The sequence below is a fragment of the Achroia grisella genome, unplaced genomic scaffold (assembly GCF_030625045.1).
Source record: "Achroia grisella isolate CSIRO2021 unplaced genomic scaffold, CSIRO_AGI_Agris_v1 utg2946, whole genome shotgun sequence".
Lineage (NCBI taxonomy): Eukaryota > Metazoa > Arthropoda > Insecta > Lepidoptera > Pyralidae > Achroia > Achroia grisella.
This window is the reverse complement of record NW_026712782.1, coordinates 794229-808211: the sequence shown is the minus strand read 5'-3', so window position 1 is coordinate 808211 and position 13983 is coordinate 794229. Positions and strand designations below refer to the sequence as shown.

General features: G+C 33.9%; 1 protein-coding gene across 1 annotated transcript in view; it reads left to right on the top strand.

The window, feature by feature from the left end:
- The window catches only part of LOC131843285 (tyrosine-protein kinase CSK), a 41934-nt gene that overhangs the window by 24863 nt on the left and 3088 nt on the right, over positions 1 to 13983 (top strand). The window contains exons 3-15 of the mRNA XM_059191919.1: positions 3439 to 3558; positions 4481 to 4561; positions 5407 to 5488; positions 5779 to 5875; positions 8027 to 8173; positions 8602 to 8692; positions 9048 to 9167; positions 9788 to 9989; positions 10932 to 11097; positions 11343 to 11507; positions 11993 to 12209; positions 12855 to 12941; positions 13496 to 13674. Coding sequence (XP_059047902.1) covers positions 3439 to 3558; positions 4481 to 4561; positions 5407 to 5488; positions 5779 to 5875; positions 8027 to 8173; positions 8602 to 8692; positions 9048 to 9167; positions 9788 to 9989; positions 10932 to 11097; positions 11343 to 11507; positions 11993 to 12209; positions 12855 to 12941; positions 13496 to 13674 — 1754 coding nt within the window. The remainder of the gene's footprint in view (positions 1 to 3438; positions 3559 to 4480; positions 4562 to 5406; positions 5489 to 5778; positions 5876 to 8026; positions 8174 to 8601; positions 8693 to 9047; positions 9168 to 9787; positions 9990 to 10931; positions 11098 to 11342; positions 11508 to 11992; positions 12210 to 12854; positions 12942 to 13495; positions 13675 to 13983) is intronic.

Genomic DNA, 13983 nt, shown 5'->3' with positions numbered 1-13983 from the left:
TGTCATATTTATTGATATTTAAACAACAGGCTAAAAATGAGTCCCAAACTTCTAGTTTTAAAAAATGACGATTCTTCATACAGCGTACCATTGCAACCCCCTTACAATCCTTTTTTCACATTCAAAAGTACCCTATATTCTTTGTCCGGGTGTAAATCTACCCAAAAAGAACCAATGAAAATAGTTTTATTGTTCTAGTTTCAAAAATTACGAATTTACATAATAACTATCATCCCCTATTTTATTTTACCCCCTTAAGGATAATTTTTATACAAACAATGAATGTCATATTTATTTATATTTAATCAACAGCCTCAAACTTAAGTTTCAAGTTTCTAGCTTCAAAAATGACGATTTTACATAAAAACTTTCATCCTCTATTTTATTTTGCCCCCTTAAGGGTAATTTTTTTTACAAACAATGAATGTCATATTTATTTATATTTAATCAACAGCCTCAAAAATAAGTTTCAACCCTCTAGCTTAAAAAATGACGATTTTACATAAAAACTTGCATCCCCTATTTTATTTTACCCCCTTAAGGGTAATTTTTTTACAAACAATGAATTTCATATGTGTTTATATTGAATCAACAGTCTAAACAATAAGTTTCAAGCTTCTAGCTTCAAAAATGACGTGTTTACATAAAAACTTGCATACCCTATTTTATTTTACCCCCTTAATGGTACTTTTTTTACAAACAATGAATGTCATATGTATTTATATTTAATCAACAGTCTCAACAATAAGTTTCAAGCTTCTAGCTTCAAAAATGACGATTCTTACATACAATCTTTCATCCCCCCTTTTAACCCCTTACAACCCTTTTTTCGCATTAAAAAGTAGCCTATGTCCGTTCTCAGGGTCTAGACTATCTGTATATAAAATTTCCTTCAAATCGGTTCAGTAGTTTTGGCGTGAAAGCGAGACAGACAGACAGAGTTACTTTCGCATTTATAATATTAGTTTTTGTCGCAGCACAAAAATATATTTTTATCGTTTCCGTACAAATAGTAATTTTACAGTATTAATCTACAAACCAACATTTTGTTTCTTACAATCAGCTAAATAATTTAAATAGTTTCATAATATATGACACAATGAAAAGGTCATTTATTTTATAAAAAAGACAGTTTTTATTTTAGTGAAAAATAAGAAAATTCTATTTTGATACAACAACCATATATTTATTAATACCTATATTTTATTAATTTTGTGTTAATGCTTTTTAAATAAACACCCACACATTATTTCTGTATAACCTACAAAAATGGGTAAATAATTTAATTTCGGATAGTGCCACACCACAACATTCTTTAAAAAATGTAAATAATAAAATGTGAAGAAATTGTGATTGTTATTAAGTTTTTTTTAATAAGTTCGTCAGAACAGAGAAACAACATTTGACATTTATTATTATTTGACATTTGACATTGACTTTAATTTTTGTAATTTATATTGTAAAACTTTAAGTTGGGCTAAACTGGGCTGTATCCAGAGCCGTAAAACAAATTAATAAAAAAAAAAATCGCCAAATTTGTCTCGCAATCGGCCAATTTCAGGTTTAAAGAAAAAACACATACACACGATATATGATTTTATCATAAAAAAGTGTCAAAAACAATATTTTCGCTAAACGTCAACGTCATGTTTCCGGCAAGATTTTTCGTTTTACATTATGTTATCTGGGGTTTTGTTCTCTGTGATGGATACCTTATTGGCGCAAACGCACGCGATGTGTTGATTGGTTGTTAGCTAGTGCAATGAAAAGATGACGAATAAGTATTCAACCGCATAAGGATAACCTTGTATTTCCATTTTGAACCCCTTACAACCCTTTTTACGCATTAAAAAGTAGCCTATGTCCTTGCTCGGCGTCTAGACTATCTGCGTACTAAATTTCATTTAAATCGGTTCAGTAGTTTTGGCGTGAAAGCGAGACAGACAGACAGACAGAGTTACTTTCGCATTTATAATATTAATAATAAGTAAGGAGTAAGGATGCGGACAGTTCTACAGTTAAAATAGTTGATTTTATAAAAAATATTATTTCAATGTATATTTCAATTAAATTTGTTTACACACAAAGTGTTCCATAGTGATATTATATTCGTTTCTAGTATATATTTCTTTTCTTTTTCGATACAGACAAAATTACAGTTGAAAATTACGGTAATTATATATTTTTTGCAGTTCGGACGTCTACTAGACTACACTGGTAGAAACAGAATTATTATTCTCATAGATTCTCACAATGATTATTTTTAAATGCTCATTTATCTTTACATAATTGCTGTCTAAAATGCATTGAGGTGCGTTCTCTTTCCTTGTACCATTTTAACTTTGGACGTAAATAAAATTGAAATCAAGGTCTTGCAATATTTTTCGGAATCAAGGTATAGCAGTGACTAATAACTGAAAATATATGCGATTAAGTTAAAGTATAAAAGACAGTTTCCGAAATAGAAAAGCCAATACAAATGCGTTATTGAGGCCCGCCCTCTTAGGCAGTTATTCAAGACATTGATTATTTTGCATTTCCATGATTTCTGCATAGAAGACACGAACGTATCCAAAGAATTTTTGCATACATTGTGTCTATACTTATAATATCAATACCTGCAACCGCGCCAATATTGGCGCCCAGCCAAGGCTGTGCGTTTGAATGGATCATTAACTTCTCTTATACACGAGCTTTATCTGTTGCTCAAGTATTATCAATCCGTTATATTAATCGTAGAATTACTGTAATTGCACACGAATGTAGAGCACCGTTTAATTTTATAAATCATAATTTATTAATCCAAGTTCAATAACTTAACGAATTTATAAATGGCCCGTAACGACTTTGCTACGATATAAGATCGAACTATATGCATATATACATAATATATAGACTATCTTCATCTGATGTACTGTAGTTTTATAAAACGGTGTCATCCATAAAGCCGAAGTAATAAAACAATAATGTTTTAAATACGTTGGAAAGTATACAATTGTCATTCTTGAACATATTAACAAAATATCCAACAGTATGAAAGAAATCATAATGTAATGTTTTTCAATGGGTCGGTCATTATTGTATAATAAATACAACTTTAAATAATAAATGACATAATAAAATGAATGTGAGTTTATGGATTACCTTACATTGGATTTGATACACACGCAACACATTGATGCTAGCGAAGTCAATGAAACCAGAAGTACATTAGTTTTTATTTATTTATTTAACTGCAATGCACACAATACAAAATGTAGTACAGTATATTTGGCGGACTTAACACCATGCGGCATTTTCTACCAGTCGACCATAGGTAGTGCAGAGAATAATTGCAGTATGACATTGTTTCGTATCAACAGACACCGTTGTGGCAAACCACAATGGTGTGATTTCCGCTCAGGTGTGTGACATGGACTCAGAGTGTACTGGTTACAGCACGGCGTCCACGCGGGTGCGCAGAGCGTGGGCCCCTGCGGCTGGTACTCTGCGTCGGCGGCGCCTGCGCCCACCGCGCCCGCCCGCCTCAAGCGCGCCCAGCCGCCGCACCAGTTGCCGGTGCGTTAGTTGTACCAACATATACCATTCCTAACGCCAAACATACATTACGTACAAAATAGAAGAGTGCAAGTGCAGATATTAAAAAAAAAATGTTATGTATATTTTCAAAATTTTGTGTATATTTTCTGTAATATAATGTAGACATATAAGATTAAGTAATGGAAAATTATTATTGTAATGTATAACTCAGAATATTCCTTATTTTAATCGTTAATTTATAAATTAACTTTCTCCTTCATACTAAAATGAATTGCATGTTTATGGATACAGTAATAATATTTATTTAATTAAATATATTTTTTTAAATGGAATTAACATTAAAATAATACTAACACAAAATGAAATCGGTTATTTTTTTATTTGATATCGGAGTTGCCTGACTGACTCCCGTGATCCCTCGCGGAAGAGTCAGACAGACGAAGAAATTTAATAAATAGACATACAAAGTTATTTTTTGTTTCAACCGGATTAGAATTCACTTCTCTTATTCAGATTCAGAGTAGTGAACCACTAGACCACGACGACCTCAATTGGTACTATCAAACAAAGATAGAATTGATAATACAAAAATGTTATTTCAATACTTGAAATTATATTAACCTAAATAATTCATTTTATTTTATTGCGCCTTAACCGGCTGTAACAATAGGATACATTACAAATGGCTCTTTTGTACCAGTTGTGCCGATGCCAACTAAGACCTAGTTTGTTACAGAATTAAGAGACGATGTTTATAGTCTTGTCATTGAATGAAAACGTTCCCACGTGTAGAAAGTACGTCGAAGTTTCTGTTGGTTTACTTCACACTGTCACAGAGTGCTGATGGAGTACCTCTCATACTTACAATGTATAGTTTTTAAATCTAGACTCTTAGTACGACAATAATCGAACTTATTTATAATTAAAGGCTTTGTTTTAGTCCGGAGGTGGTGTAAGCGGCAGTAATGGACCACATGCACCACTATCACCCACCGCATTGCAGAATTCCATTCCACACAATGTAAGTTCGAATTTTGGTGTTGTATGTAATGTTAATTACTTCATCTTTTACCACGGGACAAACGTATGGGTAAAATATGGCTAATTTTCTCGTCTTAAGAGGGAAGAACCAATAGTATCTAATCGTATTACAAAGTTCTTGGGATGAAAACGAGGTTACTGAAACAAGAAACATTTTATAGAGTGCCTTGTTATATGGAAAATAATAAACAATTGTGTCGAAATTTAATAGCAATGAGTACATGTTGCAATAATTTCCTCATGAATATAATGTATTCAAACTAAATAAAGCATATAAATATGATGTTTATAATAATTTAAACTGTATTAATTATTAGCTTAGATGTTTAAAACATCGCAAATACATCATGAACATGCGTCATTTCCAAGTCTTATTCCCCTATCAATAGTCGCTTGGACAATAAACTGAATATTTTATATAAAACAAATTATTGTGGAGATGGATCTCTCAAGGAAAAGAACTTCAATTCCTTTGGTACTTGAATGCTTTGAGCAAGTGAAACGTGGACGTTACACTGAAGAATCTTTGTTGAACAAGATGGAGGTCGATCAACAGCCGGTAAATATTTCAATAATATGTACATGTGCTCCTCAAACGACTTAATGGGGTTCATAATGAGTTATTTATGGAACAATTGCGACAGGCCGCTAACCATATTTAACAGCATAATTGGTTACGCTTCTATCATATAAGTATGTTAATTAGTTATGTAATGAAAAATTGCGATTTTGACTGCTTTTGCATTGTCATTTTAGATATATTACAAACGTTTTCCTATGTAATTAGGTAGATTTACTGAAAATTGTTGCTATTTATGTCTACAGAATTTAATGACGTCATCTGTGCGGACGGTGGCGGCTTCTGGACCTACACCCAATATTATGCACACTTCACAGATATCACCTGGTATGTTAAACATAATTGAATTGTAAATATATTAAAAGTGGAATAGTATTTGTTCTATATATTAGAATTACTAACTATGGCATTACATACCAATATGATGTATGTGTGTTTACTGAAAACTAACTTACTATATAATAATTATCTATTGCAACTATGTAATGTAAAATAAGTTAAATCTTTTAAGTATACATAATAAACATACTTCAAAATAGTATCAGCAATATGTGAGAAGAGTAAGAATTAGAAATTTTATTGAATGATATTCATAGTATTTTTATATTCTATAATAGTGGTAACAAAAGGCGCTAGCGATGTGCTGGTCAACTCGTCGGCAATTCAAAACCAACCGGCGGTTGGTACCAGACTAGTGAATATGACCCAATGGCCGTAAGTAACATTTTCACATTTTATAAGAATCTTTCACCTACTTTCCACTTTTTCTGGGGGACCATTTTATAAATAATCGTCACCACACTTAACCTATTTCAACTATTTCTTTTTTATTATAGATTTTAAATGAACAGTGTGAATTTAATCACTTAATTTATATTAACTATTATATCAAATAGAAACAATCAGAACCTAATCGGTATGTGTAATTTTATTATGAATGATCAGTCATGATTTGAATTATATGTCACAAATCATTTATATCAGCCTATTGTGTTCCAAATGCCTTTGTCTAATATTGAATACTTATGATTGCTTTTCCATATAATAATTTTAATATATTTTCCTGTTCAGATTTATATTAAGCCCTATACAATACGATATAGTAAGGAATACTCTACAAAACGAATCATTAATGTAATATTCGTACATATGTACTAGAATATTATTGACACTATACAATTAAAAATGGACAGGACACGTAGCCAGAAATTCAGTTTCATGGTGTGACGTGGAGGATGTGTTCCAATGGTGACCATGGGATCACAAAAAAAAAACTCAGAGGGACACAGATGAAATAGAAAGATGGTATAGTTAAAGTAGCGGGAGCATATGGGAGAAAATTGAAGTAGGCCCATATCAAAAAATTTACCGAGTAAGGTGTGAAATGATGGGGGACAATCTGTATGTTACTATATTATTTTTCTGCGTGTATTTTTTCCCACAAATTTCATTAATAGAAATATTTATTCAAATAAACTTAATGTAAACACTTTTGAATAGTCACATTTTTTTTATTCTGCCACTATTTGGAACGCAAACTTATCACAAGACGTATGAGCAAAAAAGTTGCGTGTTGCTCTTTTAATTCTCTGAATATAACTATCAACCTATGGTGCATTTCTTAAACTACTAAATATCACAAAATATCTATGATAATAGCCTAAATAGGAATTTATATAAGACATGCTTAACATATTTCATTTTATATTACCACACCAATATTTGATAATGAAGAGGACATAATAGATTATGTACAGATAGGAATACGTGTTCGCGTTATGATAACATCAATGTGTTTATCATTGTTATCATACTTCGACGATAACAATGGCCATTGTAATTAGTATATTTTTGAATTATGGAGTGTGATATTACGGAATGTTTCAATAAACCGCACAAAGTGAAATTGTTTATCCCACCAGAGCCTGCATCCGATAATATCGTGTAAATACCCGAATTTTTTACAAATCTTACAAGTGGTTTTGACTTCGCTATTTGGCATTTGTCAACTTTGTTATTTAGCAGTTTGTATTCACACAAAATTCTTACAAATATAATTCTAAATAACATTCATTTAAAACGAGCAACACGCAAGTTTCCTGTGTTCTTCCTATGATGAGTGTCCGTTCCGAATGAGTGGTACAATTAAAAAAATAATACTATTAAAAGTGCTTACACATACTAAGATAATTTGAATAAAGATTATTTCTATTTGAACTGTTTATACTGACGTGACTAAAAATATAAATATAATTGTCATACATATAATTTTTCCATTCAAACGTAATCGATGTATATGCGACTAACAATAACAGTAATTTGTTATTCAATTGTAAACGAAATACATGTATATTATCTTCTAATTAGTTACATGCTATAAGGAAAATAGTGTTTCATATTGTATTTACCTCTTTCATTGAAAATATTACAAAGTAAGCCATCAAGGCTTTTAATTATTTGTTCGTATAGATCTCAGTTAAAAGTAAATATACAATATATTATATATTATATAGATATATAATAGATAATATTAATAAAACATTTTGAAGTAGATATCTAATTATATACAGAAATAAATATGACTGGACATAGTAAAATTATAATTTGTAGCACTTTAAAGTCCTAAAACGTAGTCCATAAAACACAAATACAGTAGTATATGTTTTTAAGATATATATGGTTAAATGAAAGAGAATATGTACAATTTTTTTTAAAACATACGTATTGCACTATTATTGTTTGCTATATTTTTATATATATGGTATTATGATATTATTTTGGTATTATTTTTATATTCATGTTATTATATACATAATGACCCATAAGAACCTCCAGCAGTACTGAATGTATGCGTGTTTGTTGTAGTTGGCACCATGGCGCGATATCTCGGGAGCGAGCAGAGGCGCTACTGTCTGGTTCGCCCGATGGTGTATTTCTGGTGCGAGAGAGTACAAACTTTCCCGGCGATCACACACTTTGTGTGCGGTTCCGTGGACACGTCGAGCATTACCGGTAATTATAGCAATATCATATACATATATTATATTTATTCTTATCAAATACACAAAGCCTTGTCGCGTTAGTAAGCAATTTAATACGAGACACTGCCTTAGTCTGGCGCCCTGCCAAGGATTTAAATATATATACTTTGCGGAAGCTGGACAAGGATTTCAGTCATCAACTTCGCATATATATTTTAAATAAATTATTATTTTCATTTTGTTACTTTAATACCTATGTTTACTAAAAAAAGAACTGTTTTATATTTACAGTTAACATTGTGTTTAATAAGACCTGCACGAACAAAGATTTCTTATATATATATTCGGTCCGACACATGTATATTGTAACTTCCAATACTGTGGGTCATTCATTATTAAATATGTAAATAGTTATAACAATTGCTTTATTAAAAAATATATTTGACTTTATCTTTTCAGTGTAAAATGGGCTACTGTGCCAGAAAGTCAGAACCAACGTCTTACTATAGATGATGAAGAATTTTTTGACAATATGACTGATTTGATTCATGTAAGTTGTGATATAATTATACCATTTCACGATACGGAAATAAGTAATTATCTAAGAAAACTCCAAATTATTTTTTAACATACGTATGACTTTTTTAATCGACTGACACCCACATTATCTCTTGACACTACACTATTAATCTACCAGCTTTAACCCACTAAATAGATTCAGACAAAGAATTAGTAAGAAAAACTTGTAAAAAAAAAACTTTTGTTTCTTTGTGATATGATTATTTGGTATTATTTTACATGGTCTTTTGTACACTATTTTGTACACTTTACGACTAACTTTGTATAAAAAATGTACAAAATGTTATTTTTATTAAAAATACAAATAACTATTTCTTATATTTCAGCATTATTTACAAGACGCCGATGGATTATGTACAAAATTGCTACGGTGCCTGCCGAAAGCAGTTCCAAATGGTGCAAGTAACAATGGTTCTATGCCGCCTTCATATCCTCCACATCCCCAAGTGAGTATAATTAAATTTTCATAAAGTATTTATTTTTCAATTTTTTGAGTTTTCGATCCTGTAATGTCTCTATGTAATTTACGTAACATACGTACGTAAATCACCAATAATGATGTCGTATTTCAACTTTTTTGTGAACAAAACGTATTTCTGTCATTTTAGCATCTATTTCACACACATTATTTAAGGGTGTTCTAATATAATTGATATTTATTTATACATTCTCATTTAATTGCTATATTATGGTGCAAAGCAGACTTAGCTTCGTATTATTCCTTTATTTTTAAGTTGTAGATTAATATTTTTTTATTAAACGATTATCCTTATCCTATTGTGTCTATAATGAATTTCATACAATAACAGGATTTATTACTTCTTATTGTTGATAACAAAACATATCTACAGTACTGTAATTATAATAATAATTTACTTATTTGTTATAATAGGTTTCATCACATTCTGTTATTTCCAGCGTACAAATATTTAGTAGATAATACAAGCTTAAAATTCTATATATTAAATAATCATTATAATTGTATTGCTATTGTATATCTCCGATATTAATTGATGCCTACTGCAATGTTCAACATAATCTAAAAATGAAATAATGATTATGGTAGCAACCACCGCCGTACCCACCGACGCCGAGCGTGACGAGTGCGCTGAATTCGGGACACTTCCAGCACACGTATTCCAGCCAGCCGCCGGCTTCAGTCTCTGCGAACATACCCGCCCCCGTATCCTGTACAACTTCCGCCTCTGCTTCTGGATCCACAGATCAGACCGACAGCGCTTTACAGCAACAGAAGTTTGTTGACGCCCGTAAGTAGTCTGACTTGCTGCATGTTTCTATTTATTTAAAGGACTTCAAAAGGATCAACGTATTGTGTACCCCAAATGTCTGATCATTTGAACACTGAACCCATTTCGGAGATTATTTTAAATGATTTTAGTACTGTTGTTTTAGTGCCATATTAAATATGTAAAGAATGAACTCGATGTTTTGTATTATAGCACCAAGTCTATAATTATAAAATTTCGTATTCATACAAAAACGTTAATACTATTGTCATCCACGATCACAATACTAAATACGAGTATACAAGATGAGAACGTGATGTTTCAAATTGTAATTAAGTTGAAATGTAATAATTATTGTATTATAAACATATGTATATAGTATATGACATCATAGTATACACCTTTAATATTAAATAAAGATAAATTGTCTAAGTGATTTATGAATCACTCGTTGACGTGTCTGACTAACTGGAATTTAATTGTTGTTGTGTCAGTCGGAATGTGTCATTCTGAACAAAATTAATGACCACTGTGATGAAAGTAGTGCATGTTGAAATATAATAATATTATGCTGAAATTATAACTTTTGTAGATATCATCAATTTCAATTTCATTATATTAAACTGTTATTATGAAGTAGGTATAGATTAGTTTCATATTACATGGCTATTCCAAGAAATATATGACACTATGATCGCATTATTCAATACAATATAAAACTTTAAAGAATTGACATAATATTGAAATCAGAATTAAACCTGCACTTTCTATATCCTAAGAGACTGGAAATTAAAAGCACATTTAAATTTAAATAATATTAATTACTCAGTCATGATGACACATCGTGCTTGTGTAATAAATATAAAAATTTCGACAAGTAAATCTTTATTCAAAAATCAAATTTCAACTCTTTAATAATGACGAGGAATGAATACACATGGTAACTTCAAAATTTTTTTTCAGGCTGGCGAATAGATGAGCGAGATTTGGAAATTCGTGAAAATATTGGGAAAGGAGAATTTGGTGATGTAATGCTCGGAATACTGAATGGCTCTCAGAAAGTTGCAGTCAAAATATTAAAGGACCGAGAGGCGGCCAGCAAATTCCGCGCTGAGGCCAGCGTTATGGCGTAAGTTTTCTTTTTATTATAATATACATATAAATATATTCATTCATTCATAATTTAACAGCCACGCTATTGTTGGTGGAGCGCTTGCCACTTCCTACAATCTTCCATCATCCTCTTTAGATTTTGATCTGACACAATTTCATATTTTTTTCTTTATATTTCATAGTGCCTTGGGTCTTACCCTCTCCCTCTTTTTTTCTATTTATCCCTCAGAATAATTTAAGTGTATTAATTTTTTGACTCAGGTCTTTAAAACACGACAACCTGGTGCGACTTCTGGGGCTGGTATTCAGCTCTAACGGTAGCACGTGTATCGTGACCGAGCACTGCGCCCAGGGCTCGCTGCTGGACTACTTGCGAAGTCGCGGCCGGCACTACGTCACGCAACTCAATCAAATTAATTTTGCTTAGTGAGTTATATATATCAATATTGATGTAGAAAGAAGAAATTGATGTATGAAGATTGATATATGTGCTGTGGGAATTGTCCAGGGGTATTGTTATTAAATTATCGTATTTCACGGTCTAAGTTATGCAATCTGAGTTCTTGGGTCGACATTTCTTCCTATATATATTTATATATATATTCTTTATTGCATTTTTTAAATACATACATGTAAGAAACTGTGTTTGTAATGGAGAACTTATCTCTAAAAGATATATAGTTAAAGACATAACCTTATATGTCTGATGCTTACATACATACATACTGTATATTGTTATTATTATTATTATTGACACCTTCAAGAAAAGACTTATTCCTTCTTAAAAGGCAGGCAAAGCACTCGCAATTCCCCTTATGTTGCGGGTGCTCATGGGCGGCGGTGATCGCTTACTATCAGGTGAAAGGCAAGCTCGTTTGTCCCTATGCTATAAAAAAAATATATTATTACAGCGACGCGTGCTGCGGCATGGAGTACCTGGAGCGGCAGCGCGTGGTGCACCGCGACCTGGCGGCGCGGAACGTGCTCGTGTCGCACGAGGGCACCGCCAAGGTCGCGGACTTCGGGCTCGCGCGCACCGACCACGTGCAGGACGACCCCGCCGACGCGGCGCGCCTGCAGGCCAAGCTGCCCATCAAGTGGACCGCCCCGGAGGCGCTCAAGTACAACGTGAGTACCTCACTACCCGCGTCACCCTTACATAGCCGACCTCCACCTCCGACCCGCCGACGCGGCGCGCGCAGGCCAAGACCCATCAAGTGGACCGCCCCGGAGGCGCTCAGGTGAGTACGCGTCACCCTTACATAGCCGACCTCCACCTCCTCCCCGCCGACGCGGCGCGCCTGCAGGCCAAGCTGCCCATCAAGTGGACCGCCCCGGAGGCGCTCAAGTACAACGTGAGTACCTCACTACCCGCGTCACCCTTACATAGCCGACCTCCACCTCCGATCCACAAATACCTCTCGGCTCAGGCCGATCCCCGTTTGAATTCCGATCCCCCGTCCGATTCATAAGGGGATCAAAATTACGACGGCCCGAGCCAAGGTTAGAACCCCAAGCGGTGCCCTCAGATTGAAGTCATAGCCGTCCGGCGGGAGTTAGTCTTCAGCAGTCCTTCCGCGGGTTTAGAGTATCATCTGTGTATCTCATTACGTATTTTAATATCCGGCAGAGAATAACTCTACCGTTTTACTTCTTTATAATATTGGTATAGATTCCTAGTGTTCATATTACAGTGATGGATACCAATTCATATGATTTATAATAAAAAGATTAACTAAATGTGATAATAATGAACGATGTTCTTGTTTTCAGAAATTTTCAAACAAGTCTGACATGTGGAGTTTTGGTATTCTCCTCTGGGAAATCTATTCTTTCGGAAGGGTGCCGTACCCGAGAATTGTAAGTAATTATTAAATAGGAAACATATATTTATTTAGGATACAAAAAACATAAAAAATGTATTGTAACTCAGTCTGCTACGACGAAATTATCAGAATATACTGAATAATAGGTACTCAAAATAACACTGCAATTGAAATATTTAAGTATCTGTGCTGCATAATTCAAATAAATTTTTATATTTTATAATTATGATAAACAAGTTGAAGAACAAACTCATTAAAAGTAGTAAACAACATTTTAGTATATTAACCGTCTTTTGGACTAATAATATTAATAAGGATTTTATTATCTATGACCGCATTTTACATTGAGTTACTTATACACTCTTCATTTAGAAATTATACCTAATAATTGTTTGTGAGTTTGCTTTTTTCGTTAAATTTGGCAACGAAATATAGCATTTTCGAATTGCCTCCCTTAACGATCAAATAGTCCACTGCGGGGCGCGGGGCGTGCACCCCACGTCGTGAAAAAATTTAAGCAAATAGTAAGTATGAATGAGTGGAGGGTGAGCGGAGAACGCAGTATGTAACCGTGTGGTCGCGTGGCAGCCGCTGGCGGAGGTGGTGCGGCACGTGGAGCGCGGGTACCGCATGGAGGCGCCGGAGGGCTGCCCGGCGGGGCCCTACGACGTGATGCGCGCCGCCTGGCACGCCGACCCCGCGCTCAGACCCACCTTCGCGCACACGCGCCGCGCGCTCGCCGCCATCAGGGACGCCGCGCACTCACGGTACCACACCACGTCACCGTCACGCCTACACTCTCACATGTACAAAGGAACGTGAATAAGCTGCTGCCGTTACACGTACGCTCCTTCACGCGCGAATCGGCTTTCACGTAGAAATGAGTGTGTATGCGTTTGCATTGCTGCCACTACACGTACACTCTTTTTTGCACGAATCCACTTAACGTAGGATAGAGTGTGTAGGCGCTGCTGACGTTACACGTATGATCGTTCATGTGTGAATCGGCTTTCACGTAGGAAATAATTAGCTCGCGTGAGAAAGCCAGAGGGCGCAATCGTGTGTGATTGCATTTT